Source organism: Leucopleurus acutus, assembly GCF_964270905.1.
Source record: "Leucopleurus acutus genome assembly, chromosome: 9".
Taxonomy (NCBI): Eukaryota; Metazoa; Chordata; class Mammalia; order Artiodactyla; family Delphinidae; genus Leucopleurus; species Leucopleurus acutus.
This window is the reverse complement of record NC_139144.1, coordinates 91,005,773-91,032,364: the sequence shown is the minus strand read 5'-3', so window position 1 is coordinate 91,032,364 and position 26,592 is coordinate 91,005,773. Positions and strand designations below refer to the sequence as shown.

Below are 26,592 nucleotides of genomic sequence, written 5' to 3'. Positions count from 1 at the left end.
GGCTTCTCTTGTTGTGGAGTACGGGCTCTAGGCGCGCGGGCTTCAGTAGTTGTGGCGCATGGGCTCAGTAGTTGTGGCTCACGGGCTCTAGAGCGCAGACTCAGTAGCTGTGGCACACAGGCTTAGTTGCCTCGCGGCATGTGGGATCTTCCTGGACCAGGGCTCGAACCCGTGTCCCCTGCATTGGCAGGCGGATTCTTAACAACAGCGCCACCAGGGAAGTCCCTACCAGAGCAATTTTTAATATTTTGTTGGAAAATTGCCTGTAATAAGTATTTAGAAATATGAAATGGCGGGCTTCCCTGGTGGCGCAGTGGTTGAGAGTCCGCCTGCCGATGCAGGGGACACGGGTTCGTGCCCCGGTCCGGGAAGATCCCACATGCCGCGGAGCAGCTGGGCCCGTGAGCCATGGCCGCTGAGCATGCGTGTCCGGAGCCTGCGCGCCGCAACGGGAGAGGCCACAACAGTGAGAGGCCCGCGTGGCGCAAAAAAAAAAAAAAAAAAAATATATATATATATATGAAATGGCTTTCCTCTTTAAAGAATGAAACCAAGACTCAATCTGAAATATGCATTTTGCTATACCATCATCTTTATTACATCGGATAGAACTCTTGTAATCAATCTAGTACATAAAAATAAGTGAGGCAAAGACATTTGGAGGAATTCCATTTATTGTGGATGCATTTTCACAATATATATTTATTGCAGCGATCAATTATCAGTGAAAAATATTGTGTTTATAAAATTTTTAGGAATGGCAGATTCACAGAACATGCTAGTCACCTTGCAGTTTTACTTCTTAAAAAGATAACAGAGAGAATTGTAATCAAACAAGTAAACAAGGAATTTTTCAAGAAATTAAATCCAAACTGAACAAAATTCTACCCTAAAACTTATTCCATCCAAATATTGGAATAAAAGTCAGGATCGATCGATATATTCTCTTCTTAAATTTAGACTTTCTAGAAAAAAACATATAATAGTGATCAGGAGAGGCTCTTATTCAAAAGTACAACAAAGAAATGTTATCTTGCCATAGTACTTAATTCAAACTTTGATCCATTTCACTCGAATGCTGGGAGGCAATGCCAACTCAGGCACTGCATGTGAATTCTAGTTCATCTTATCATAGACTCATGTCTACTCTGTCATGGATGGGTGACTTATGCAACATTGCTGGCTTTACTTTCTTTGGCCCAGATGTGCTAAAAGCTAGAGGATTCAACAACTCTACTGATTTATGAGGAAAATGGACTTTGGAAGGCACTGGTCACTCCTCATGCCAGCCCTACCCTGGCTAGCTCTCCCAGGGGAACACTGTGGATTAGAAAAGAGTCATTTGGGAGGCTCCCTCATTGTGGTAGGAATTGAGACTAAGACAATTTTGGTAAGTCATGAGGTATACGTTTATAGAACTACACTATATGTATATCTCTATGCTAGAACATATTGCCAAGACACTGGAGTACTCTTTTATCATCTATTGTGAAGAATAGATGAACGCTTATTAGCTAAAATAAGATCTGATACCTGGATTGGGTGTGTACAAATGACGAGTTGATAGACTCTTAGGGAAAAAGGTAAAACTAATAAAAATTACATATATTTTTTGAAAGTTCAACACATTATCAACTTATGGCAAATGCCAATGACTAATAAAGGTAGAAAAGTAAACTAAAAAGATGTTTCAGTAAGTTAAAGATGGAAGTACTGTCATGACTCCTAAATATTGGCTTTTGCTTACTTTTCTGCTTCCAGAGATTACCCAAAGTTGGTCGTAGTACACCTATTCATGGAATTCCAATCTGTACAACTTTGTCACTAAAATTCTCGTGTTTAAATTTTAGAGAAGGAAGAGACCTCAGACATCATCTAAGCCAACCGATTGTGAACTTGATTCTTAAGAATGAAGTTTGGAGCAAGCTTTGAGATTTAGTACAATTCACACTGGACTTCAAGACTGCTTTTAATTATAAACTAAATACTATGCTTTATAGAAAATGTCAATTCATTTTGACATTTCTAATCTCTTTCTTATAGGTTATTGGGCATTGGAAACATATCGATACCTATTCTGCCATGTTTCTATTGGCAAATATGAAATATTAATATAATATTGTGATTTTTAAAAAGCAGTGATATTGGCTAGTTACAGGGACATACTGCTAAATATAATAGCCTAGCACATAAAAAAGCTTTCTACCATTAGTGTGTTTGTATATGTGTATGCACATACATACATGATCACGTCATCTAAAATGTGGTTCACTATCACTACCAAAGAAATCCACAAAGCAACCAACCTAAAGAAATCAGTACCACTGTCAGCTAACATCAAAATCCAATTTAGATATTCATCAGCATGAAAAAAGTAATACCTTAACAGTACATCTTTTTTTTTTTAAAGACAATCATTATTGTAGTATCTAAAATCTGAAATGGGTGACTTTCACAAAGTGTTATAATTGCCTACTAAGATAATTTCTTCCATGCTTTATTCTAAAGTGCAGAAACAACATGATTTCTGTATTTAAAAAACAAAAAAACAAAAAAAACACTATGGTTCATTTTTCTGGATACTGCACACATTCCTCAGGCAATTTTCAACTTGAATCTCCTTTTGTTGACTTCCGATGTGGTTACTATCACTGTTCAGACACAGAGTTATGATGATCAGTAGAAAAGTCTCTATTTCACAGCATGGGTTTCTTTAGAAACAGGCTCCTGTGCAAAGGCAATACTTTTACCATGAACATCTCTAGACCGTGATTATTAAATATAGTGATAATATACATGGGTTTACTGGGATAATGAAAAACAAAACAAAAGGAAATGAACCCAATTTAGTCAATCAACATAAATATAACACAGAGCAAATGAGCCCTCTTCAACTGAGCTGGTCCGGCATCTTGAGCGGCTACTTTGGGTTCTTTCTTGAACTGTCTCAAACCTGCTAAGAGAAGAGAGCTTTAAGTCGTCAGGCCATGGTCTTTCAGCCAGACATTTTGTGTCAGAATTAAAAAAAAAAAAAAGATAATATGGCAGGAATAAATGTCTATGAAAGGGAGGATTATTTTTGGCATTCTATTCAAATATGCTCCTCTTCTTTCAGTCTATCCTTTCTTCTGTTGGTTTTTTTGCTTTCCTCTTTCTTTCTTCTTTATATTCCCCTTTTCATATCTTGATCTTGAGCTTTGCTCATAGCATTCAGGGTCAAGGAGGTTTTTTTTAAACACTACTTACTACAAGGGCCAGGACTCTATAATGTGTGTTCCAGGACAGGCACACATGACTGAATGGCTGTCTCAGCCGCATCAAGGCATGATAGTAAACTGGACTATGCTTATCTTTAGTGTTCTCCTATTTTTTCATTTCCTACCTCCTATTCTTATGCCCCTACCCTTGAAACTTATCTGACCAATGGTCTTATTGTACACCATTTCTTTCCCTCAGCTAGCTGCTGAAAATTCTTGCTGAGGTATTCACAAATGTTAAAGTGTTATGAATCTGCAATTTCAAATGCGTTGTATAGTTTCATTTCAAAGGGATTACTGCGTGATACTAATGAATTTGACATTTTGGACCAAAGGAGCTACCTACTTTGCTACCTCACAAACTCAGCTCTGGGCCTGCTGGTTATGTTATTATTATTACTGTGCAAAGAGTTTTGTGGTATAGACCAAGGAGGAGGGGGCAGTATGTATGTGTATGAAGTCTCACCCTGTCACCGTCCCACCTTGTACCACACACATTATTGCATAATTCCAGGGAGTACCAGTCATGTTGTATGTGAGTGGTGTTCTCTGAGACCTACCATTCCAGATCATATCTTTACTCTACTTCCTAGAACCTTGGTTCAGAGGAATGTTGTCCAGAGGGGATCTATTAAACCTGTGATGATGGTCTATGGACAGCCGACACCCCCTACTCAGAAAGGAGACTACATAAACATTTAGACTGTCATTTCTGAAAGGTCATTTCGAGAAGGGTCATAATGGCTTAGGCCAACAAAAGTTCATTCTTTGTTTAAAAAAAAAAAAACTACAAAATGATTCCCCTCCATTCCACCAGAAGAAAATTGTACAAGGAACTTTAGAACTTTACATTTTCTGCTGAATATGCAATCCTAAAAAAAAGCAGCATGTATAAGGGTTAAGAATGCAGGCTCATTTGTGACCGCCTGGAGGGGTGGGATAGGGAGGGTGGAAGGGAGGGAGATGCAAGCGGGAAGAGATATGGGAACATATGTATATATATAACTGATTCATTTTGTTGTGAAGCTGAAACTAACATACCATTGTAAAGCAATTATACTCCAATAAAGATGTTAAAATGGAAAAAAAAAAGAAAAAAAAATTTAAATGAAACATAAAAAAAAAAAAAAGAATGCAGGCTCAGAAGAGACTGCCTGAGTTTAATCCAGGCTTTGCTCCTTATTTGCTGTGTGACTTTGAGAGAGGTACTTAATCTCTCTGTGCCTCATTCTCCTTAACTCTAAATGGGGGTAACAATAATGGTGATTGGAGAGTCAAATGAGATAATGTAGGTTGAGAAGGCATATAGTGGATGCTCATTACATTTTAGTGGTTTGTAATGGTGAAAATTATTACTGGTACTTTGAATATATTTAGCAGTTATTTAGAAAACTTAACTAATAGAGAAGATGTAACACACTCAGGAAGCTGCACCAGACTTATCAGCACGTCGTAGAAAGTAGGAAAGAGGAAGCAATTCTCTCCCTTCGGTGAGTTGTAGAGATTCTTCAGTTGCCTTTGAGATGTTCTTCAGTCCTGAGTTTGCTTAAAAAGTGCTTCTGGGTATAGAGTTCTACATCAGCCCATAAGCAGTCTATTCTAATCTTACTTATTGTCGCTCTCTGATTTTTCTCTTTTCAATTTTCTCTCTACCAAGGGAGAAGAGTGGAATTATTACTTGAATGGGGTATTAGGAGTTGAATTAGCTCCTTGTACAACAAGGGGTCCTATTTTTAGTTTGTGCATCATTTAGATATTGACCACAGGCCACTTCGTGAAGGATGAGCAGAAGGCCAAAGAAAGACAAATCCAAGCATTCTTAGCCATTAGTTTTCATAGGGTAGCAAATTTTGCTAACTTTTGAATATTATTTCAATTTTTTTGCCGTAACAGCCTTGAGTCCTAGGCTGCTGGCAATGTAACCCCTTAGAATGGTTCCAGAAAGCAGATTTGAAACTACTCAAGGAGACAGACATTCTTTCCTAGGTGATGTGCAAATTCTGATTTCCAAGCCTGGACCTTGTAAGGAAATGTAGACCATGGTTATACCACACAGCCTTCTGTTTTCAACACCCCTACCACTATGGTGTTTCTAGAATGTCTTACTGGGAGCCATCCCTCGGATCTAGACTATTTACCTTGTATGACTGACAAACCTACCATGCTGAAGGCTCCGTGACATTGCCTTTCACGGTACCATACACAAGTCTTTAGAAACTGATGGTTACCCAGACAAGACTCTCTGGATCAGCATTATTTCTTTTTTGACCCTGGGACGGCATACTGCAGGATACAGCAGGAAGAGAACCTGTGGAAAACAAATCTTCCAGTAGATTACCTTAGTGGGGGAAGTGACCTTGTCCACAGATTGCTTTTCCCAGAGGTTCCGCTTGCCAGATACGTCTCCTGGCCTCAAATCCTGATGAAGAGAAAGCAGAAAAAAATGATGGGTGGCTCTTCATACTTTCTGGCCAGGTCTAAATAAATCACCACATCTGTTGTTTGTTTATTTGTGTAATACACTTTATCCTAGTCATCTGAAATGGGTTGAATCAAAAGGATCGTTAGCCTTTGTTTGTTTGTTTTAACATCTTTATTGGGGTATAATTGCTTTACAATGGTGTGTTAGTTTCTGCTTTATAACAAAGTGACTCAGTTATACATATACATATGTTCCCATATCTCTTCCCTCTTGCGTCTCCCTCCCTCCCACCCTCCCTATCCCACCCCTCCAGGCGGTCGCAAAGCACCGAGCCGATATCCCTGTGCCATGCGGCTGCTTCCCACTAGCTATTTTATATGGATCCTGACCTATGCTGTGACAGAAGAATGGGCTGAAACTATCCAGCATTTAGGTCCTGTCATTCACCAAGGACTTAACTGTTTATTGACCAGTAAAATTGGAATATAAGCATATTTAAAATGAGATAGCCAATTTTTAACTTTCTATGTCCTTAGAAGTGAATCGAGCATAGGTTAGTTTTAAATAATTTTGAGGGGGTTGGAAAAGGACCTCACCCCTTGCCAATTAACTTTTCTTTGGTGCCTTGCCCATGGCCCCCAGCCCTTATGACTTTAATGTGTACCAGCTGGACTTCCAATGGCCAACACTGCATCTCTTTGCATGAGGACTTCCTCTGGCTGCAGATGCCCACTTTGCTCCCAGGAGGCAGGCTGGACATCCAGAGAGTTAACACCCCCAGGAGCAGTCTTCAGCCACTCACCCATGAGATTTGGTGCAAGAATATTTCTCAGACTCGCTCACGCCTCAGGTAGGATACCTCGGAAGCATGTGTTTTGTGGTGGCTTTCAGGCTTTCCCAGCAGGATTATGTTTAACAGCCCACGTAGTGGCTTGCTTAATAAACATTCTTTATTGGCTGACTTCTTTTCCTGCCTCACTTCCTGTAGTGTTTTCTTCATGTCTCAAGTAAACTACTTGCACACGAACCACTATTTTAGGGTTTGCTTCTGGGCAGCCCAATCTAAGACATTTTTCTAATTGCACTTTCCTCAGATTAGAATCATTTTGTGTTTCCTGAGGAGCAAGGGGTAATTCAGAAGTGTATCAGGAGCACCTAGTCCCGTGAAATTAAACATTTACTACAAAGTGTACCCATAAAAGAAAGTGACAGTTGATGACATATATGAGAACATGTAAAGATCTTGGGAAGAAAACACTAAAATATGATCGATGACAGCTATATATCTTTGAATCTTTATTTACTACCTCATAATTAATTTGGTTTGGATAAGGATCCAAATTTCTGTTTCCATTTACTCTTCTTCCAGCGTTTGCTTATATGAATACTTGGCAAAGGTAGTCTGTAGAAAATAAATGTGTTTTACTGAAATAGTAATGTTGATTTTGGCAAACTCTTTTCTCATGAGGAAGGCAAAGCTAATAGCAACTACGTTTATCCATGGACACCAGTCTAAATGGACATGTATTTTTCTTAGTAGATACTATTGAGATTGCAACACTAGAAATGCACTGGTTAAAAACATTACCATGTGAAGCAGTTCAGATTTGCCTTAATCTTACTGAATTTCTGGATTTTCACTGTGACATGGATTCCTGATATTCTATTAGAGAGTTACACCTATTTAACTTGGAACCAGTAAGCAACAAATCAGGTTGTTTTTGAAGAATTCCACTACGTACGCCAATGGAAGTCGAAGCTGCCAAATTGGAAGACTGTTTTAAAAATTTGGAAACTACAATTAGGAGCATGCTAATGGAAGCTCTGGGAAGTGGCTATTGCTACTTTATTTATTTGATTCATATAAGAAAAATATTTTTCTTTCACATGAATACCCTTCCACTAAAGAAAATGAATTGTATTTTCCTTGAATCCTGCCTATGAATCATTTGAGATCACTTAAAGAGTTAAAGAGTCCATTTTAAGAAAATATGAACATCTGAGCAGTAAATTGGCATTTTAACTCAAATGGGAAATATAAATGAAATTACCTGACCAGCCCACATTTTAGAGAAAGACCCACTCCAGAAGAAGAGGGAGAAATGAAGGCAGGGAAGCAGGTTTCCAGTCAACCAGAGATCAAAGAATGAAGAAGAAAATTCAGCTGAGAAAGACAATGTTGGGGTTTTTTTTAAACAAAAAGAAAGACAAATTAGCATTTTAATTGCTGTACATAACATGTAGTTTAGACACAAAGAACAGACTAACCAGATACAACAGACATACTTAGAACTGCATTCCAGTTACAAAGTTACACTGAAGTCCTATAAATTCTACCCACAAATAGCAATAGACGTCTCAGTAAAGAATCAGGTGTAGATCAATGTTTAAATAAGTTACTAGTTTTCAGAGACCCAAATAATATTGATTTGACAAGCTTTTGAGCACTTTTAATTATATGAAAATTAATGCATAACTAGCAGCAGAGGATGCTTTTTCTCTTCAGTGAACTTTAGAACCGGACACTAATCCCATGGATTACTCTTTTCCTGGTTCTTGAGGTTTCACTGGGTGAGCACTACTTGGGTAAAAGAATTTCTCTCTGATTTTTGCTTAATGGCCACATGCCATACGTCTGCAAATGCAAACCTAGGCTTCCCTTTCACCCATACACGCCAAGGAATATAAACAAGGGGCTGAGAATAAATCACCTCTGGCCCCAAATTAGAAGGGAGCCTTTGGGAGCCTCCCATTTGCTGCTGTCTTTGGGTAATCCTCTGACATCCTGGGTTCAGGGTCAGTCTGACCAGAATCCCAAGGGTGTCAAACTCACAGGCCTGACATGAAGGGCCAGGCTGGAAACACATGCCTGAAGAGGCTGGTGTAAGAAAATTTTAAAAAAGAAGGAATCAACAAGTTAAAGAATGCATGCCTCCACACCTTAAAAACATGTTCAAATTATAATTTAAAAGAAGGAATATAGGGCTTCCCTGGTGGCGCAGTGGTTGGGAGTCCGCCTGCCGATGCAGGGGACGCGGGTTCGTGCCCCGGTCCGGGAGGACCCCGCATGCCGCGGAGCGGCTGGGCCCGTGGGCCATGGCCGCTGGACCTGCGCGTCCGGAGCCTGTGCTCCGCGGCAGGAGGGGCCGCGGCGGTGAGGGGCCCGCGTACTGCAAAAAAAAAAAAAAAAAAAGAAGAAGGAATATAAAGCAAAATGGCCCTGACTACACAGATCTTAGCCGCAGGCCGCCAGTGTCACACCCCCCCGGGCAAGACCTAGACAAAATTCTTTGCTTGACCTGTCTTTCTAAGCGGCCTTCCGGGACTTAACCTTTTGCCTGACAAGTTTTATGTATCTGCAGGATCCGTCCAGCCCTTTCCAGCAGTTTGGACATTTTCATTTCTTTTCTGCTGGATCCGTAGTGTCTGTGAGTTACCCTCCTGCCTTACTAAATTCCAAGTTATATCTTTCCCCAAAGAGACTGCCATACTGCTATTCATGACGTGGCACATTGCTGGGCCTACTACTCTTGGGATGTGCACAAAGCTCAAAGTTGTATATTAAGTACGATCTACTCAAACTGCCCTTTTATTTACAACATCAATTACACCTTGCTTTGTTTCCTCCTGGCCTTTATTCAGGAAGCCACACTAATGTACCAAATCCAATGGGACCTGGGGAAGAAGAGACCGTTATGATGTATACTACTTACCACATTCTTCCTGCCATTTCTCCTCTATCCTCTAGTAGACAGTCTAGCAAATTACTTACTAAATACTAGATAAAGCAGGCAATGATTTTGTAATTTCCCTGTAATGCCTTTTTGTCCTGCCATTTTTAGGAGGCCGTCAATAACTCCAGAAAATGGGGCTTTCTGTGGAAACCTTGACTCATTTATGCCTATTGTAATAATAACTGTATTGAATCTTTTTAACCCTCCCATTAGGGTGACATAGATGATAGGCTTATCGGTTAAAGTGTTGATAGAAGAGTATGGGTCAAGTCCTGAACCAAATACATGAGTATAAGCTGGGATAGAAATGAAACAGGTTGCAAATACATGTGTAAAAGTGACCTTCTCCTTTAGCAATGTACCATACTCATCAAAGAAGAAAAACATATACCCTTTTCTCTTTATCTTTGCTGTAATGAGAAACCTTCAGTGTGTCCATGAACTTGCTGAACTTGTATTATATGCAGTGTTTTGGGGGAGAGGGTCTTTACATTTCATTAGGTTTTCAAAGGCGTCCATAATTCAAAAAGGTTAATAATCACTGATCTGGAACCACAAAACTTTATATAAACTGCCATTTAAAAAATAATTTCCACTCTTTATGTCACCTGGGGTGTTGGGGAAACTTGAGGCACTAAAGATCACATACCTTGTGGGTATGATCCCCTCACCTCGACTGTCTCCTTTTATAGGGCCCCTTTCCTATATCTACTGGGAGAGGAAAAAGATTTTCTTTTCAATATGTTAAGACTGTCCAATTGTAAATTGGGTTTACATTAGTTTTATACCTCTTGTGAGGCCCATATGCAGAGAAGCTCAAGCTGAGTATTAATTGACTACAAGGAATTGTACCCAAGAAAAGTATGGAAATATTTCCATTCTTTTCTTTTTAAATTGGAAAAGTGATAAAACTTTAGTGAATTTGGAGATTAAATATAGAGCAAAGGGATGCAACTAAATGCTCAACAGTGCAGAGGCCTAGGATTTGGAAAGCTCTTCTTCTACCTCTGGAATGGGGTGGTTGTGACAGTTGAGCCTTTGCTGCCTTGGGCACCAACAAAGGTATAAAAGCCAACTTAACAGAGAAAGTTCACCAGTATACAGTAGGGAGGTTAATAAGGTTTTTGATTATAACGATAAATGCAAGGCAATGACCAAATACGTTCAATGAAAAGGTTAAAAGTATATTTTTATAGTAAGATAGCCACACTTAATAAGAAAATTTTAAATTTCCAAAAATAACATTCATAACCAGTTTTTATAGTTTCTACTTTTACGGTTGTTTTTTTTTTTAAATGGCTTTCCTTTGGAGGTGTTGACAAGAAAATTACAGCAATTATTTCAACAACTACCCAGTAACTGTATTTTTGTGTTAAGTTACAGAAATTAGGCAAATTAGAAAACATGGGTTCAAATAGCCAACATACACATTCTTTTGGGAATAAGTCTAGGGGTGCTCTTGACAGAGAAATGGCCAAGATAATTTGACATTTTCATTTTCAAATTCCTATCTGTAATTTATAGAATAGAAGCTAAACATGCAGACCAGTTAAGAGTGTAAATTTGAACTGCCTCAACGCTCTGGGTGGAGAGGTGATGGTCCCATTTTACCTTCTGGGTAATTACAGTGCTCGGGACTGTTCTCCCTCAATCTGAAGCCCTCCTTCTTTGTTATTCAGCAGTCATGGCCTTGTTTTTCCCAGGCAAATAGACCAACAGCCTGTTTTCTTCTGTTGCTGGAAGCTGAGCTATGAGACAAATTCAGAAGAACCTGGAGCTACTTACAGAAGGTTTGGGAGCAGGTGACTTGTTTCCATCTGGGGTTTTGGTAAGCCATTCATTGATGCGGCTGGAGACCCCCACCTTTAAGCCAGCTGTTTCCTACAAAAGGCCAAGCATCTCACATTAAAGAAAAAAAAAACCTACCTGGAAAGAAAATTTCAAAGCAACCTCAAAATAATATCCAGTATTATTTCACATAACACTGATCAATTATTGATCATTATATTGAATATTTTGACAAAAATAAACCTTAAACCTGCTATTTAAAGAGTATGTTATCTGGTGTTCTTCCCCCTGCACTTCTCCTACCCCCAACCCCAAGGTCAGTGATTAACTCTGGGTACTGCATTTAGAGGCCTGTGGCCAGAACACAGTGCATAGTCTATTAGCCTCAGGCACATATTCTTCCTGAGCTTGCTTTTTGGTCATTGCAAAAGTAAGTAAGAATTCTACCTGTTTCACTGCTTTTGTAATTAACTATGTGATTCCTAAAAAAAAAAAAAAAAAGAAAGAAAGAAAAAAGAAAAAAAAACCCAGCCTCCAAAATTAAAAGACGGCAATCCTCTGCTCACCTTATTTGGCGTGCCTGATGCAGTGGGTGATGAGAACACGTTGCCTTTCTCCCACATGCTCTTGATGTTGCGGACACCTTCGGCAGGAACAGGAAGGTCCGAGGCTGCTGGCTTCGTAGGTTTTGCAGTTTTTGTTCCCTGAAGTATGTGAATTATTTTTAGGATTGGTGCTGGTAAGTTTGCGCTCGTAAAACTATAGTAAGCTTGTCTTCTTCAACACTATCACTTAACAAATTCACTGTGTAAATGCCTTCACCAAAAACGAGGGTCATAATTTCTGTTGTGAAAGTACATTCTGATGACATCTCTACCTCCAAATAAACCATTATATCTACTTCAGAGTGAAATATGCTTTTCATTGGGACTCCATTTCTTGTTAAGGTGATATGCTACTTCATGGCTACAACAGACACTTCTTGAGTGCCTGCTGTGTGCAGGGCACTGTGCTAGGCTCTGGGGACGTGGTGGTACGCAAGACAGTCCACTCTGTAAGCTGCAGTGGACTGACATTAATAGGAGAGACAGTAATTAGTTATACACTATTATTTCACATTGCAGTAAGCGCTATGAAACATGAGTGTGGTGCCGTAAGCACGCCAAGAGAGCACACGATAGGACAGTGGTACTTAGTTTAGGGGGGCAAAGAAGGCTACTCTGAGGATGTGACATTCAGACCCAGATCTGATGGAAGACTTGAAAGAGGCTGGTGAACGAAGGAGAAAACACCGCTCCACGCAGAGCTAACAGTACATGCCAAGGACCAGAGACGGGGGTGTGCTAAAAGACTGAAAGACTGCGAGACCACTGCATGGAGACTGGAAGGAGGAATGAACGGGTGTAAAAAGAAAGGTGTGCATTCAAGATACTTTTCCAGCAGTAGTGATGGGCGCACCCCAAATCATGCCGTTTCTCTCCTGGTCCTGCTTTGGGGCCTGTGGCATGTGTCATCAAGGTGGGCAGCCAGGGTGAGTGGCACCATTGCTGGACTATGTGAAGCCTGGAGCCACAGTTTTGGCTTCATTAACCCTGTTAGAGCTGTGATCAATTCAACCACAGAAAATAACTATCTGCAATTTGTCTTATAATTTAGCGGCCATTTAATCTTCTGAAAGTCTCCTCTTGAATGTTAAGACTTGATTATTCACTTGATAAATCATCCAGACCTCTCTCTTTCTTACTCCCTCTTATCATCTGTTATGAACTATTTTATAGGTATCTCCACTCCGCAGTACAAAGGAGAGGAGAAATCAGATCAAACTGATCCAATTACTTCAGAGCAGGCAACTAAAACCACGGACTAAAGTCTACACAAAGGAGAAAAAAACCAGGATCACATCTTGATCAATGGCACCCTACCCTCTTAGTGTTTTGGTACTTGGAAATATAGTACATTATTTCTGAATAGAGTAACACCCCTAGGTCAACTGGGCGGAAAAAATGTTGGATTAGACAGAAGCATAAAACTATGATCCTTCATATATAAAACAATCCATTTGAAATTCATTAAATTCCAGCTGGCTATCATCTTTATATTAATTTATACTACCAATTTATTTGATAATAAAAGTTCTTATAGATAAAAGAGGACTAATCATGGTTGTAAGGGGCCTGTTTAAAACTATATATGGGAACACCTTTTATAAGGAATTAAGAATATTGAAGATATACTTGTGAACACATAAATAATATATTTAAATAACAATAAACTCATTCATTAAAAAAAGTAACACCTTCACTAAAGAATACAGGTGGAAAGTAGTAAACAATAATTTATTTAAAACTCTTCTATAATGTGTCTTTATTATTGTTTTCTCTCTAACTAGTTATAAAACATCATTAACATTCTAACACCACTGGACTTGATTACTGTCCTAGGTGTTTCTATGATTATTTATATAATCAGAGTTGATTTGTTTGACCATAACTCTGAGGACATCTCTCACCTCAATTGCACTGGTGTATTGCTCCAGTCTGCTGTCAATCTTGGAGACTACTGCTGCTTGATGAGTTGATTTAACACCACTGCTAAGTAAATAAACACACACATACATACATAAAAATGAGAGAATTTTTCCATACATATAATGGCTGATGATTCTCAATTCAACAATCAACCATATTACCTTTTCTGCACAGATTTATTCAAAAATTCTGCTCGCTCTTCTATCTAGGAATTGGAAAAAAATAAAACCAGTTAATATTTTCAGTTTATAAACAGTGTTTCTCAGCCCATACTACTATCTTCCCTGAACGTGGGGAATAAAAGTACCAAAGAGTGTCAAAGAGTATGAGGGTGCTGTGCACAGCACCTCTGCTAGAGAGGAAAACTACGTACAAGGTATTTGATAATGAGGTTTGGGAGACGAAGGTAGGACTGGAAGAAAATAGAGAAATATGAAGTTCTGGAGACAAAGTGGAATTAAAATGCCTCTGAAATAATATAAATCAAGGGCAAAAATAATTACATTTCAAGACTAAAACAATTTTTTTTTGCTTTCTGATGTACTTTAAATTTTTTTCCATTATTTTTTATTGAGGTATAAATGACATATTACATTACACTAGTTTTAGGTATACAACGTAACGATTTGATATTTATATATATAACAAAGATAACCAGGAACTGTGAACTATTCACTTACTGCTTAGCCTGATTTTCTTATTTGATAGCTGTCAAACCGATTGCTGAACTTAATTTGCCCTGAATATAGGAGATGGGGGTGGGGATGAGTGAAACTGGGGCACAGCTCATCAGGAATGCTGGGGCCTCTCATGAAGGCCCTAGTAGTCCAAGTGGGAAATAAGGAAATAAGCCCAGAGAAACCGCTATGGATATACACCGATGGGCAGTTTAGTCATTTTTAATAAATTCTTTTTTTAAAAGCCAGAAGTTTTGCTACAACTAAAGCTGCTAAATCAAACATTATATTTTACTGAAACTGCATCACTCAAATCCAGATGTTCTTTATAAGTCAGCAAATATCTGTTGACTCCTCATGATACCCAACTCCAGGCTAGAAATATCCTCTGCCACGCGTCACCTATCATCAGCAAATAGTAACAGTTTCTTTGCATATGACTGCATGCGCAAAGCACACAGGTCCATTTTCTGCCCTGTTCAGGGCAGCCAAGGAATCTACTAGGCTACAGTTACCCTAGGCTGGTGTGGTTGACCACCCCCTACAATCTTTAAGATGTCATGGCTTTTTCTGGACTGTTGGCCTGGGACTCATGGATTATTAATAAATACCCTTAAGCTTTTTGGAAAACATGTTTCACTCCTAATATCAGTCGAATAATACTTTCAAAGATGTTAGTTAAGCACTTCATCCTTTCCAATGATTTCTTACAAAGATAAAATCAAACTCACTAAACATAAAACTTTATGCAAAAGAATGCTATAGGTATCCCTGAGTTTATGAGATGTAAAGGGTTTTAAATCTTATTTTTCTGATTTTAACATAAACTTAGAAGTGCATTTCTGGAGAAAAAGTTCCCAGTTGAAGAGGTAAAACACATTAGAACCACGCAATGCACTGGCACCTTTAATAGTATTCACCCATCTATCCATCCTGATTTAACCCTGCCAACCTGTCAGTCAAACAACCAACCAACCAATAAATTATATGTGAGTACTATTATATAAAGTTGAACACCCAACGATGCATGAGACAGGGTTCCAATTATTTAAGGAGTCAGTAGGGGAGACTAGTAGAACACATAAATGAAAAATTTTAAATTCAGTGGTAGGTACCATATTAAAGATAAGAAAATGGGGGAGTTCGAGAAGGCTTTTCAGATGTTCTGGTATTTGAGCTGAGATTTGTAGTTTATAGTTTACACAGCTTTATAAATGAGTTTATGAAAGTGAGGGTGGGAGTGCATGAGTTAGAGGGGAGAGGACATTTCTAGCAGAACAAACACATATACAAAGATTTGGGGAACCAAGAGGCATGTAGAGTGGTGGGACTGAATAATGGAGAACAATTTAGCATGGGGAAAGGCTGGTGGAGAGGGGAGGCAGAGATGAGACTTGTTCTTTGTAGCACCTCTAGCATCGTTCTGACTCGGGGATCATCTTCTTAACCTTGGCCATCACATTTATTCACACTACAGAGGCTCTCAGACCCTACCTTCTCCTTTTGTATCTACAATATTCAATATAGCTTGACTTCATTATCACATTTTATCAGGATTTACCATCCATTGCTGATGTACTCTTGTTGGAAAATTCCTGCCCTTAGTGACTCTGGGTAATGTAAAAATTTGTACTAAATTTGTAAATTAAATCTCCCGCGTAAGGAGTTTAAAGGGGGAAATTGGTTCTTCTGAAGACCAAGAGGTGGCAGTGTTGTCCCCGTAAAACTCAAGGGAAAACCCCCACACATTTCAGCAAACTGGCGCTCTCCTTACTCCACACTCCTTCCACCATCAGTATATGAAAACAATAATAATAAAAACAAAATTCTAAATTTAATGTACTTAAAACTTATTCTTTGCATGTCTTATGTAAGAAAAATCATTCACTGCTAGCATAATTTAACTATGAGAAACCAGGTTCTGAGCTTCTCAGACAAGGAATATGTCATGAGAAATGAACAAAATACACCAGTTGATAATATCTTGAGGTCAAATATCAAATGTTTCTCCTCCCACTGGCACTTGACAATGTCAGCTTGTGACCATTTATAAAAGTTGCAGGGCCAAGAGTATCAATAGTTGCAGGAATTCAATTGTAGGACATGAAATTAAGTTCTAAAACAAGAACCACAGCAGGTTCTTCAAGGCACATACTATGGAGAAAAGCACTAGACTGCCTGTTCTTGAAAGCATGTCTCTTTTACACAGAAATTTAAAATGTGCTTTTTCTTTTTTACATATCAACTTTGATTGCTCACACGTGCCTCTCTACCAGAGTGAGTAGACAAAAGGCTTTCTGGGAACCCAGGAGTCTGGTCGATGGAAACACTAGAGAAGTTAAGTTGGAAACTAGGTAGAGAGATGTTTGGAGGAGGATGGGTTGCATCCATCCTCTTACTACTGACTACTACTTTCCTCATGTTCCCAAGACAGTTCAAGGAAAGCTTAGCTTGAGTGGCATTTGAAGGAAGGTTGAAAGAGAGAACATGGTTTTCTTTAATTATTGATGAGCCAGGAATAAAAGGACCCAGACTGAGGAGGGACCTGGTGCCTGCACAGAGATGGTCTGCACTGAGCAGGGTTTGCCTTTCAGCTCTTTCTCCTACAGTAGGCGTATGCAAACTATGGTCCACTTGCCCATGTCCTCCACCCACCCAAAAGCTAAGAACATTTTCCGTTGTTAAATGGTTGGAAAAAGTCAAAAGAATATTTTGTGACATAGGAAGATTTTACGAAATTCAAATTTCAGATCCATACGTGAGGCTCACCTACTCAACAAGGCCTCTCTCTCCTGCTTGCGCCCCACTTAGAGACCTCACTGAGCTGGTCGGAGGCGCATCATTACCTCTGTAATTCTTGAATTCTCCTGAGGCAGTCAATTGTATTAGTGCCCTAGGGGCAGTGACCTCGCTTTGTGCTTCTCGCCTTCACAGCACATAGCGCACGTTAGATTTGTTATAAATATCAAACATTAAATAAGAAAATGCCCCTGTGGTTTAGTTTGGATTCCCCCTGAAGCCGCTCTTAAGACGAGGGTTCAAGTATAAGGAGTTTATTTGGGAGGAGTTAGAACTATGGTGGACTGGGACCCAGACCATTCTAAAGACTAAGTGAAGTTATCTGGGGATAAAACATACTGTTTTTCATGTGAAACAGGTAATAACTGTAAAACGTAAGTAACTGGCTTTTGATCATTTTAGTGTGGACATTAGACCTCACACACAATGACAGATACACACATGCACACATTAACCAGCTGGAGCCTGGCTATGATTCTATACTGGCTTTACCTGTTGTCAGTGCTTTGTAACCTAGCTAGGTTGATGGAAAATGAGGATAAAATAAAAACTGCTCCAAGTTCCAATCCCTGAAGATTCATTCATTCATGCATTCATTCAATAAATACTTGTTGAGTATTTTCACTGTGTCAGGTACTCAAAACACGCTAACTGTATAAGCAAAAACGTGTATTTGAGTCTGCGTTCTTGTTCCTCCATGGCAACCATCCCATCATCTCCCTGAGTCGGCTCCTTCCTGCTCATTCTCTTTTCTTTCAGCAGCACTTCCAAGTCACTAGGAATTGTGCTCTATGAAGGCAGTAGTCGGACCAAACTCATCCTGGCAAAGGAGCCTATCCGAGTCACATTTCATCTCCTCCCATGATAACAGCTTTAAAATTTGACATGTACCATTTCCAGTTGTGCTGCTCTTAATAATGACAAGGGAAAAAAAAGAACATTAGCATGAAAAGCAGCTTAAACCTTTAACATATATTTGCCCACTTTATAAAGTTTAAATCTTTCCACTTTTATTTGCTCAAAGTAATAAGGCATGTGGAGGGCGTGGGTCAGTGAGATCCAGAGATAATCACCAAAGGTCTTCTTAATGTATACCAAAGATCTATTAAACAACAGACAAAAATTTCTCCACTTTATTTCGCTCCTTTCCATATCTTGAAAACAAAAAGAAACCGTGAAATTGCTGAAAGAAGGAGCAAAAAGCTAAATGAAGCAAAACTTCGAATAATCAATAACTAACCCCGGGGCTAAAATCACATTTCTATTATATTTTAATAGACATATTATAAGAAGGTTTTCTGGGGAAAAAGTACCTTGAGAGATGAACCTTTAGGAGTGAAACACTTGAAGGGCTTCTTGTCGTCTGATAAGCCATCTTCTGGCATCTTTTGGCGTTTCTCAGCAGCTTCTGCCCTTCGCCTTTCAATCTCTTCCTTTAGCCTCCTCTTCTCTTCCTAAGAGAGAAAGAACAAATAACAAGGACGTCAATATCAGCTTCAAGCCAAAAGGAAAGAGTGCTGTAGGGAAAAGCATAGTCCCAGAGGAAAAAGACCCAGGTTCTAGAAAGGATGCTATCCCTTCCTCAAGGGTGGCACCAGAGGTTAAGCCTGAGCTTGTGAGTCTAACTGTCGACAAGCACTCTGGGCTGCCCCTTCTCAACTGTGTGACCTTGGCCATGTTACTTACCTGCTCTGTGCCTAGGTTTCCTCATCTGTAAAATGGGGATAATAATAATATCCACTGACTAGGGCTTTAACAAGGACGAAATGAGAAAGCCCATGTAAAATGCTTAGACTAGTGCTCAGAATGACCATCATCATTGTCATCATCGTCCTGTCAAGTCATCTAGGACTGACCTTCCACTTTGTGCATGTAAAGTAAGTATCCCTTCCGCCTGCTTCCTAGGAGAGTTGCAAAGACAAATGAGATGATTTATGTGCAAAGTTATATAAATGTATGTTACTATATTTACTAAATTGTACAAGAGACGATTTCATGGTTGTCCACACCTCAGCTGAGTAGATTATTTTAGATGGTTTGACAAACCTGAAATGGTGTAGATATTGCACCCTAGTGGTGAAATCACAGATGTTTACAATCTGTCTCATTAACCTCTCTGTGCCTTCACTCCTGGCCTAAAATACTCTCCCCTGCCTTCTCATCAAGCTGCATAAACTCTATGAACAATTTTTTGAGAGATTTATGTAGTCTTTGTAGTTTTCAAACTGGATGTTCTCAAGCAGGGACCGGATGTTCATCTCTCAGAGGATGTTGCAGAAAGATCCTGTGTGTTGTGGACTGAATATTTGTGTCCCCCCAAAATCCATATGTTGAAATCCTAGCCCCCCAAAGTGATGGTATTAGGAGGTGGGGCTTTGGGGAGGTGATTAGATCATGAGAGTGAACCTTTATGAATGGATAGTGCCCTTGCGAAAGAGGCCCCAGGGAGCTCTCTTACCCCTTCTGCTCTGTGAGGACACAGTGAGAAGACTGCCGTCTGGGAACTGGGAAGTGAGGTCTCACTAGACAGAGAATGTGCTGGACTTTGATCTTGGATTCCTAGCCTCACAACTATGAGAAATAAATTTCTATTGCTTATCAGCCACCCAGTCTACGGCTGTTACAGCAGCCAGAACTAAGACATTGTGCTTGGTGGGAGGTTAGTCCGAATCATCTAGGTCCAATCCACTTCTCAGAGTTCACGTTTCTCTTCTGCTTTCATTGATATTCTGCTCCTCTAGATAACAATAATAACAATAATGATAACTATGACTTCCTGAGTGCCTATTATGTACAAGGCACCGTGAATACAATGATTTAATCATCGCCACAATCCTGAAAGTAGATATTTCACAGTTAAGGAAAAGAGGTCTCAGAGTAGTACAGTGACTCTCCCAAGGTCCCAGCTTGCCAGTGGCAGAGTGTCTGATTCTAAAGCTCTATCATCCCAATTACTTCCTAACCAAAGATCATTGGCTCATTTAGAGCTGGAGTTGAAAGAGACCTTGAAATAATTTATCCAAACTTTCCACAGTTCAGGGAATGTTTGTATAGGATCCACGTCGGAAAGTCATCTAAAGTCTTTTTACATATTTTTTAATGATGGGAGATCACTATCTCCAAAGATTTGTGGGAAAAGCTCTAGGCTGAGTTGAAGAAGCTGGGTCTTAGTACCAATTCTATCACTTTTTAGTCAAGTAACTTCACACAGGTTACTCAAGCCATTTGATTCCCACTTGTTTGGCTATAAAATGAGAATAATGTACCTCAGGATGAAAGGAAAAAATGCACCTTGTAAACTGTAGCAATGCTTACAGTAGTTGGTTAAGCGCTTGTTCAGTTTTCAAAATTTGCCTTCTTGTAACTTTATCTGTTTTCAGTTCTGTTTAAAAAGACGGAACAAATTCATCTGTTCATAATTACGGGGTTGCTGCTACATGCCTGGCACTGGGCTGGGTCCTGGGTATACAGTAACGAACAATACTGTCACTGCCTGTGAAAATCTAGTTACTGACTCTTCCACTTAAAACACCCCAAAAACTATTTTTGAGAATCTTCTCTATAAAACCTCTTCAAATATCAAAAAAAAAACTATCATGATCATGTGACTTGGTTCTTGTAACCAATCTGCAGACTTTTTCATCCTTCTCTGCTAACTGTTCTTTATTGAGGGACATTACAGGGTCATGGATTAAGACAAGTGGGACCTGGGGAAAATTACAAAAACCTCTCTGTGCCTCAGTTTCCTGATCTGTAAAATGGGGATGAGAAGACGACCCATATCAGAGAGTTCTTAGAATTGCATAAACTAATGTGGATAAAAGTTTTAGAACCATGTCTAGCACACAGCAAGCTGATTAATCTTCAAATGTATTTGTAAGAATTCATGTTCAAAAGAGCAGCAGCAGTTCACCTGGGAAGAAACTATTTCCGGGGCTGGAAGGGTCACCAGAGACGCATCCTCAGGGGCTCGGGTAACGTAAGACCCCTGACGGGCCACGCCGCACCCGCCTTACCTCCTCTCTGACTCTCCGCTCGGCTTCCTCCTGCTTCCTCCTCTGCCCCTCCTCCTCCAGGACCTTCCTTCGCTCCTCCCTCTTCTTCTTCAGCTCCTCCAGCTCCAAGGCCGCCTCCTGCTGCTTCTGCTTGAGCTTCTCGAACTCCTCGCTTTCAGTTTCCCCGCGGCGGCGGCGCAGCTCCTCCAGCCGCTTGCCGGCTTCCACTTGGGAAGCACCTTCAGCCTCCTTGGCCTCGCTGGCCCTCCCTCCAGGGCGGCTGCAAAGGAGTTGGACACACGTCTGCCTTCCAGCTCCCCTCCTCCCGCCTTAGGGAGGGGATGTCGGTCTGCAGGCTTTGCATCCCACACCGAAATCTCCACTGCCCTCACTGTACAGTGGATCCTCACACCTGTCCAAGGGGTAAGTTGGGGTCCACCTGGAATCTCCAGGTCTGAATCTGAGTCCCTTCTCTGCCACTTACCCTGGGTTTCCTTGACTGTACAATGGGGGCAAATAGGCACTGTTGGTGGGACTGTAAATTGATGCCGCCACTGTGGAGGCTCCTCAAAAAATTAAAAGTAGAACTGCCATATGACCCAGCAATTCCACTTCTGGGTATTCATTCAAAGAAAATAAAAACAGTGACTCAAAAAGATACATGCACCCCCATGGTCGTGCAGCATAATTTACAGTAGCCAAGGTATGGAAACAACCCAAGTGTCCATTGATGGATGAATGTATAAAGAAAACGTGGTAAAAATACATACAATGGAATATCATTCAGCCACAAAAAGAAGAAATCTTGTTTAAATACTCATTAACAAGTAGTGTGGGCATTCTTAACTGTATCTGAACATAGGTAGCCCACTTCTGATGCTTTTGTAACAGATGAATTACTATGGTCTAGTATCATTTATTCCATGTAGAGAATGGCACAGTGTTTCTAGCTATGAAGCAAGAAGAATAAAACAGAAAATGAGTTCAAGATTACACAGTTACCAATATTGATCTTATGTGTACGTCTCATGCTTTTAAAATAATGAGGTACGTCTCATGCTTTTAAAATAATGAAGTAGCTCTGAATAAACTATGTCCTTTAGGACTATGCTTTTCAAGCTGCAGCTTGGAAAATCTATTTAGTGGACTGTAATTAGCCTTTAAAAAACGAACTAGAAAACATCAGAGGGCATTGCATGGAACAAGGGAAAAGACCATTTCTTTTTTTTTTCTTTTTCTTTTTTTTTTTTGCAGTACGCTGGCCTCTCACTGTTGCAGCCTCTCCCGTTGCGGAGCACAGGCTCCGGATGCACAGGCTCAGCGGCCATGGCTCACGGGCCCAGCTGCTCCGCGGCACGTGGGATCTTCCTGGACCGGGGCACGAACCCGTGTCCCCCGCATCAGCAGGCGGACTCTCAACCACTGCGCCACCAGGGAAGCCCAAGACCATTTCTTGATGTGCTTGTTTCAGTTATAAATATATATGTAGATGTGTAATGGGTTATGATGTAAAATTTCTTACTAGAAGTTGAGGTTAAAAAGTTAAAAAAATATTGTGCTACGTTCTTGATGGTTAAAGATGAACTTTTATTTTTAACTCATTCAAGGTTAGAGCGTCCCTTAAAACTTGGTATTGCTTTTTCAGTCTTAAAGGCCCATAGACCTGTGACTCCAGAGAGGAACTCTCGCCTTTCAGTTAAAGTCTCTCCATCTTCAGAGATGAGTTTACTCTCTGTGTTCATCGTGTTAGTGTTTGGTAGGACTGAAAAACACATGCCTGGAGAAACTTCTCTGGATTCCACTAGGTGTCACTCAGTCTTTATATTCGGCATTCAAATGCCCATCATTAGGGACTGGTTAAATAAATCATGACCCATCCACCCAGTGGGACACTCTAACATTAACTGTAGGCTTATATTCACTGGTATAGAAGGCTAGCTAACATACATTGCTATGCACAAAGCAAGAATCACTTGAAAATAGAGATTTATAATTATATACACATATACATACTATATGTGTGTGTGTGTTTTGAATGTATATACATAGAGAGCATCTGGAAAAAATGTTACTGGTGGTTTCCTTGGGTGATGGGTACTTAACTTGCTCCTTGAATTGAGATTTTCATGTCACGTTTTAGAGAAAACAATTTAGCTATAAGAAAACGGGTCTATCAAAGGGAACAGTAATTAAATCCAACAAAAGGAGCTATGCTCAAAACAGGAACAAGAGTTCTGTCCACATCACCTCTGCTCAGATATGCAGGCATGCCCTCAGCATTAGGGTAGCACCAATATGGAAATTTCTTCCAGAAGGTTCTTTCCTCTATCCTTGCCTTCGCTAGGTGAAAGTTGAGATGAGCATCAGACCTTTCACTGTGAACACAGCTTGTTTTCAGCTAGACTATTAGGCACTAAGCTAAGGTAAACAGAAGCTCTTACTCCCTTCCTGGCTCCTCACCTTATTACTATATGGAGCAAAATGAGGCGTCTCTGCTTCTATGGCGTCAACTTCTAGTTGAAACTAAAACTAAGGTATGTTGGCAGCTAAACAAAAACTAACAATATGGTGGCAGCTTGTTTCATTTTTTTTCTGCCCAGACATAGAAAAATTAAAGCAAGAGTCCCATTTACGGGTTCTCACTGCTTAATCTGTTGCCATCCCTTGTGACTTCTCTCTTTGAGTTACCCCGTTATCTGGATTTTCAAACGATGGGCATGTTAATTATTAATTTGAGCTTTGACTGAAGCTGGTTGACAAGTTTGCCGATTGTTAACCAAACTTCTTTCTACTGACAGATTTTTTTAAAATGTTATTTCTCTTAACAAAATTGTACTCTTATCTACAACACATGTTTTAAACTATCAAGTAATTAAACACTAATATTATTAGGTAATATTCTTTGAACACTTTTTATGAACCTGACACTGTTCTAGGGCTTTAACACATTAAACTACTGGCGCTTCAGCAAGCTCTGCACTCAGCTTATCAGCCTGAATCAAACCTGATTTCTAGATTTCCTATGAGTTGTTAATAAACTTCATTTTTACATCTACTTTCTTGCCAATCCCAAGTAACATCTACAGGTTCTACGCTTCTCACTCCTTCACACTTTACTTAGTCTTTGAATACACACCTTTTCTTCCATGTGCTTTCGGCTCTCTTTTGGATAATTGTGACTAGGTTTCTGCTCAAATTTTTGTGTAGAAAAATTGTTTGGGAACAACTATATTTACGTAACATCTTAGAGCGGCTGGAAATGTCCATCCTTAGTAGTTCCGTTTGCTTCTGGATGTTACACAGGCTTTGGTGTAAGGAACAGTCTGACTTCCATACAATACCTACTGGGAACTTTCTTCTTTGAAGTGTTCCGGAAAACAGGGTCTACAGGCAAGGCGGCTGCCAAAGAACAGCCCCATGGGAATCCATGTTACGGGGACCCAAGACTCTTTTCCAGAACACCTGGCACAGCAGCCAGGGACGTAACAGAGATTGGAATTTGGCACTAGCGGTTGGAGGGAGTGTGTGTGTAGGAATGGGGCACAGAGAGTTAGGTAGCCAGGTGTCCATGGCAGGCTTTTGCAACTTGAGTCCTTCTACAAAGCTGATGGGGGGGTCTCCATAGTCAACGTACCTAGAAGTGAGGATGTGCCTGCATATACTTGTCTATCTGTCCTAAAATCAATCGCCGTAATGGGGGAGGGGATAAGGAGGGGAAGCTGAAGCTCTGCAAGAGGGCTTCCCAAAACTGGAGCATCAGTTGCATGCCCCCTTCCTCCCTCTTAGAGATTCCCAAGGCAAATTAACAGCAAGGGCTCTCAAAGTGGTAAAGAGATCTGACTCATTTAGGTTAACCCAATGTTTCCAAAGTATTTGGCCACAGGGAAATCTAAGTTTTATGCAGCAATTTATTTACAACCTTTAGAAAATACATTCTTTAAAATGGTACTGAGAAGGGTCTCTTATGAAGTTGGGTGGACCATACAGAGAATGAGTCAATGACAACTCCAGTCATAATGTTTTCTAATAAACTGATCTTACATGAACATATTAGATCAGTGAACAAAAACATGGCTGCCAAGCATGATCTGCCTTGCCAAATTATGGGAAAAGCAGATCAAACCTTGTCTGAGCAATGCCTGCTGGTCTCCTGTTAGTGACTGATAGCCGGACCGGCTGACTGAGTATCTGTAAGACAACGGCCAATGACCTCACAACAAAAGTAGGTTGCCTGTTAGCACATTTCTGTCTGGAAGCACAGGGTAGGGAGACTGATTATTACTATTATTTTTTCACATATGGAAACAGTCACTGTTAACTAGCCACAACTTCTTACCTGAAAGTATTCTCAGTGTGTTTAAGTTTGTGGGTCATGAATTCTCCATTCTGCGACTTCATTTCTGTAAATCCCTTCTTTCCATCCAAGAAGCTCTTAACTTCTTTGCTTTCTTTGTCCCTTTTAGTCTTCTCATCTTTGATCTAACCAACGGTACATATCAGGAAGAAACATAATGATAATAATCTTAATTAGGTTTTGGTTGGTATCACCAAATAAGACCCAACATCGTTAGGAAGCCAGAAAACTCAGAAGTAAAACAAACTACTGGAGAATGATGTGGTAGAGCTGGAATCAGAGGAAATTCTTAGAGCATAAGCTGTGGTCCTCTAGCCTCTGAGCAAGGACCTTGACCACAATTTTAGGAGGTCAGGATCATTCCTTATTGCACTGAGGTTTTATTTTCAAAAGTAGTGGAGGTGTTACCATTTAGAAACTATTGTGTTCTGGGAACTCCACATACGAGTGGTTGTGTTCAGTTCCCACTGGGAGGAGCAATTATTAGTGTGGCCTTGATGGGAGAATGGCCAGGTTGCTTGGATGAAGGGCACTTCTTTGAGAAGGACACAGATGTGTTGAGGAGGGAATAAGAAACCTACTGAGCCAGATCTGTTAAGCCAATTTTGGCAGATGTCAGAGGAAGACGAATTTTAATCAAATGAATTTGATTTTATTTTAATCAAATATTTTTGATTAAATATTTTAATCAAATGAATAACTAGGGTCCCCAGGATAGAAGACATAATAACCCTACTTTTAGCGGGATGACTCAGAGACCTGTGGGGCCATGTTTGTAGTCATCTCAACCACCAAAGATAGAATGGAACAGGAAAAATTCAGGGTTGACTTTGACTTCCATTGAAGGTAATAATTTAGTCTCTGGAAGTGGCTTTATGATTGTTGTGGAAGACAGAGGAAGGTGAGACATGGAGAGCAGGTGTTAGCTTTAATTTTTTTTTGTGGGTTTTGTGTTACAAGTTCCTCACAGTAAGTGAGACAGATTATTTCAAAGTATACTGAATTTACATAGCTTTTGGGGGGGGGTAAAGGAGTTCA

The 26,592-nt window shown here is 40.0% G+C and overlaps 1 protein-coding gene across 7 annotated transcripts in view; it reads right to left on the bottom strand.

The window, feature by feature from the left end:
- Positions 1-576: 576 nt before the first annotated feature.
- The window catches only part of CALD1 (caldesmon 1), a 218,406-nt gene continuing 192,390 nt past the window's right edge, over positions 577-26,592 (bottom strand). For 2 of the 7 annotated variants that reach the window (XM_082846394.1, XM_082846395.1), the window contains 9 exons: positions 25,537-25,679; positions 21,222-21,480; positions 18,519-18,659; positions 13,891-13,934; positions 13,711-13,792; positions 11,768-11,905; positions 11,199-11,294; positions 5,596-5,676; positions 577-2,956 (listed from right to left, as the gene is read on the bottom strand). In XM_082846394.1, the coding sequence (XP_082702520.1) occupies positions 2,948-2,956; positions 5,596-5,676; positions 11,199-11,294; positions 11,768-11,905; positions 13,711-13,792; positions 13,891-13,934; positions 18,519-18,659; positions 21,222-21,480; positions 25,537-25,679 (993 nt within the window). In that variant the 3' untranslated portion in view covers positions 577-2,947. The remainder of the gene's footprint in view (positions 2,957-5,595; positions 5,677-11,198; positions 11,295-11,767; positions 11,906-13,710; positions 13,793-13,890; positions 13,935-18,518; positions 18,660-21,221; positions 21,481-25,536; positions 25,680-26,592) is intronic. The other 5 variants (XM_082846396.1, XM_082846398.1, XM_082846397.1 and 2 more) reach the window with 3 other exon arrangements.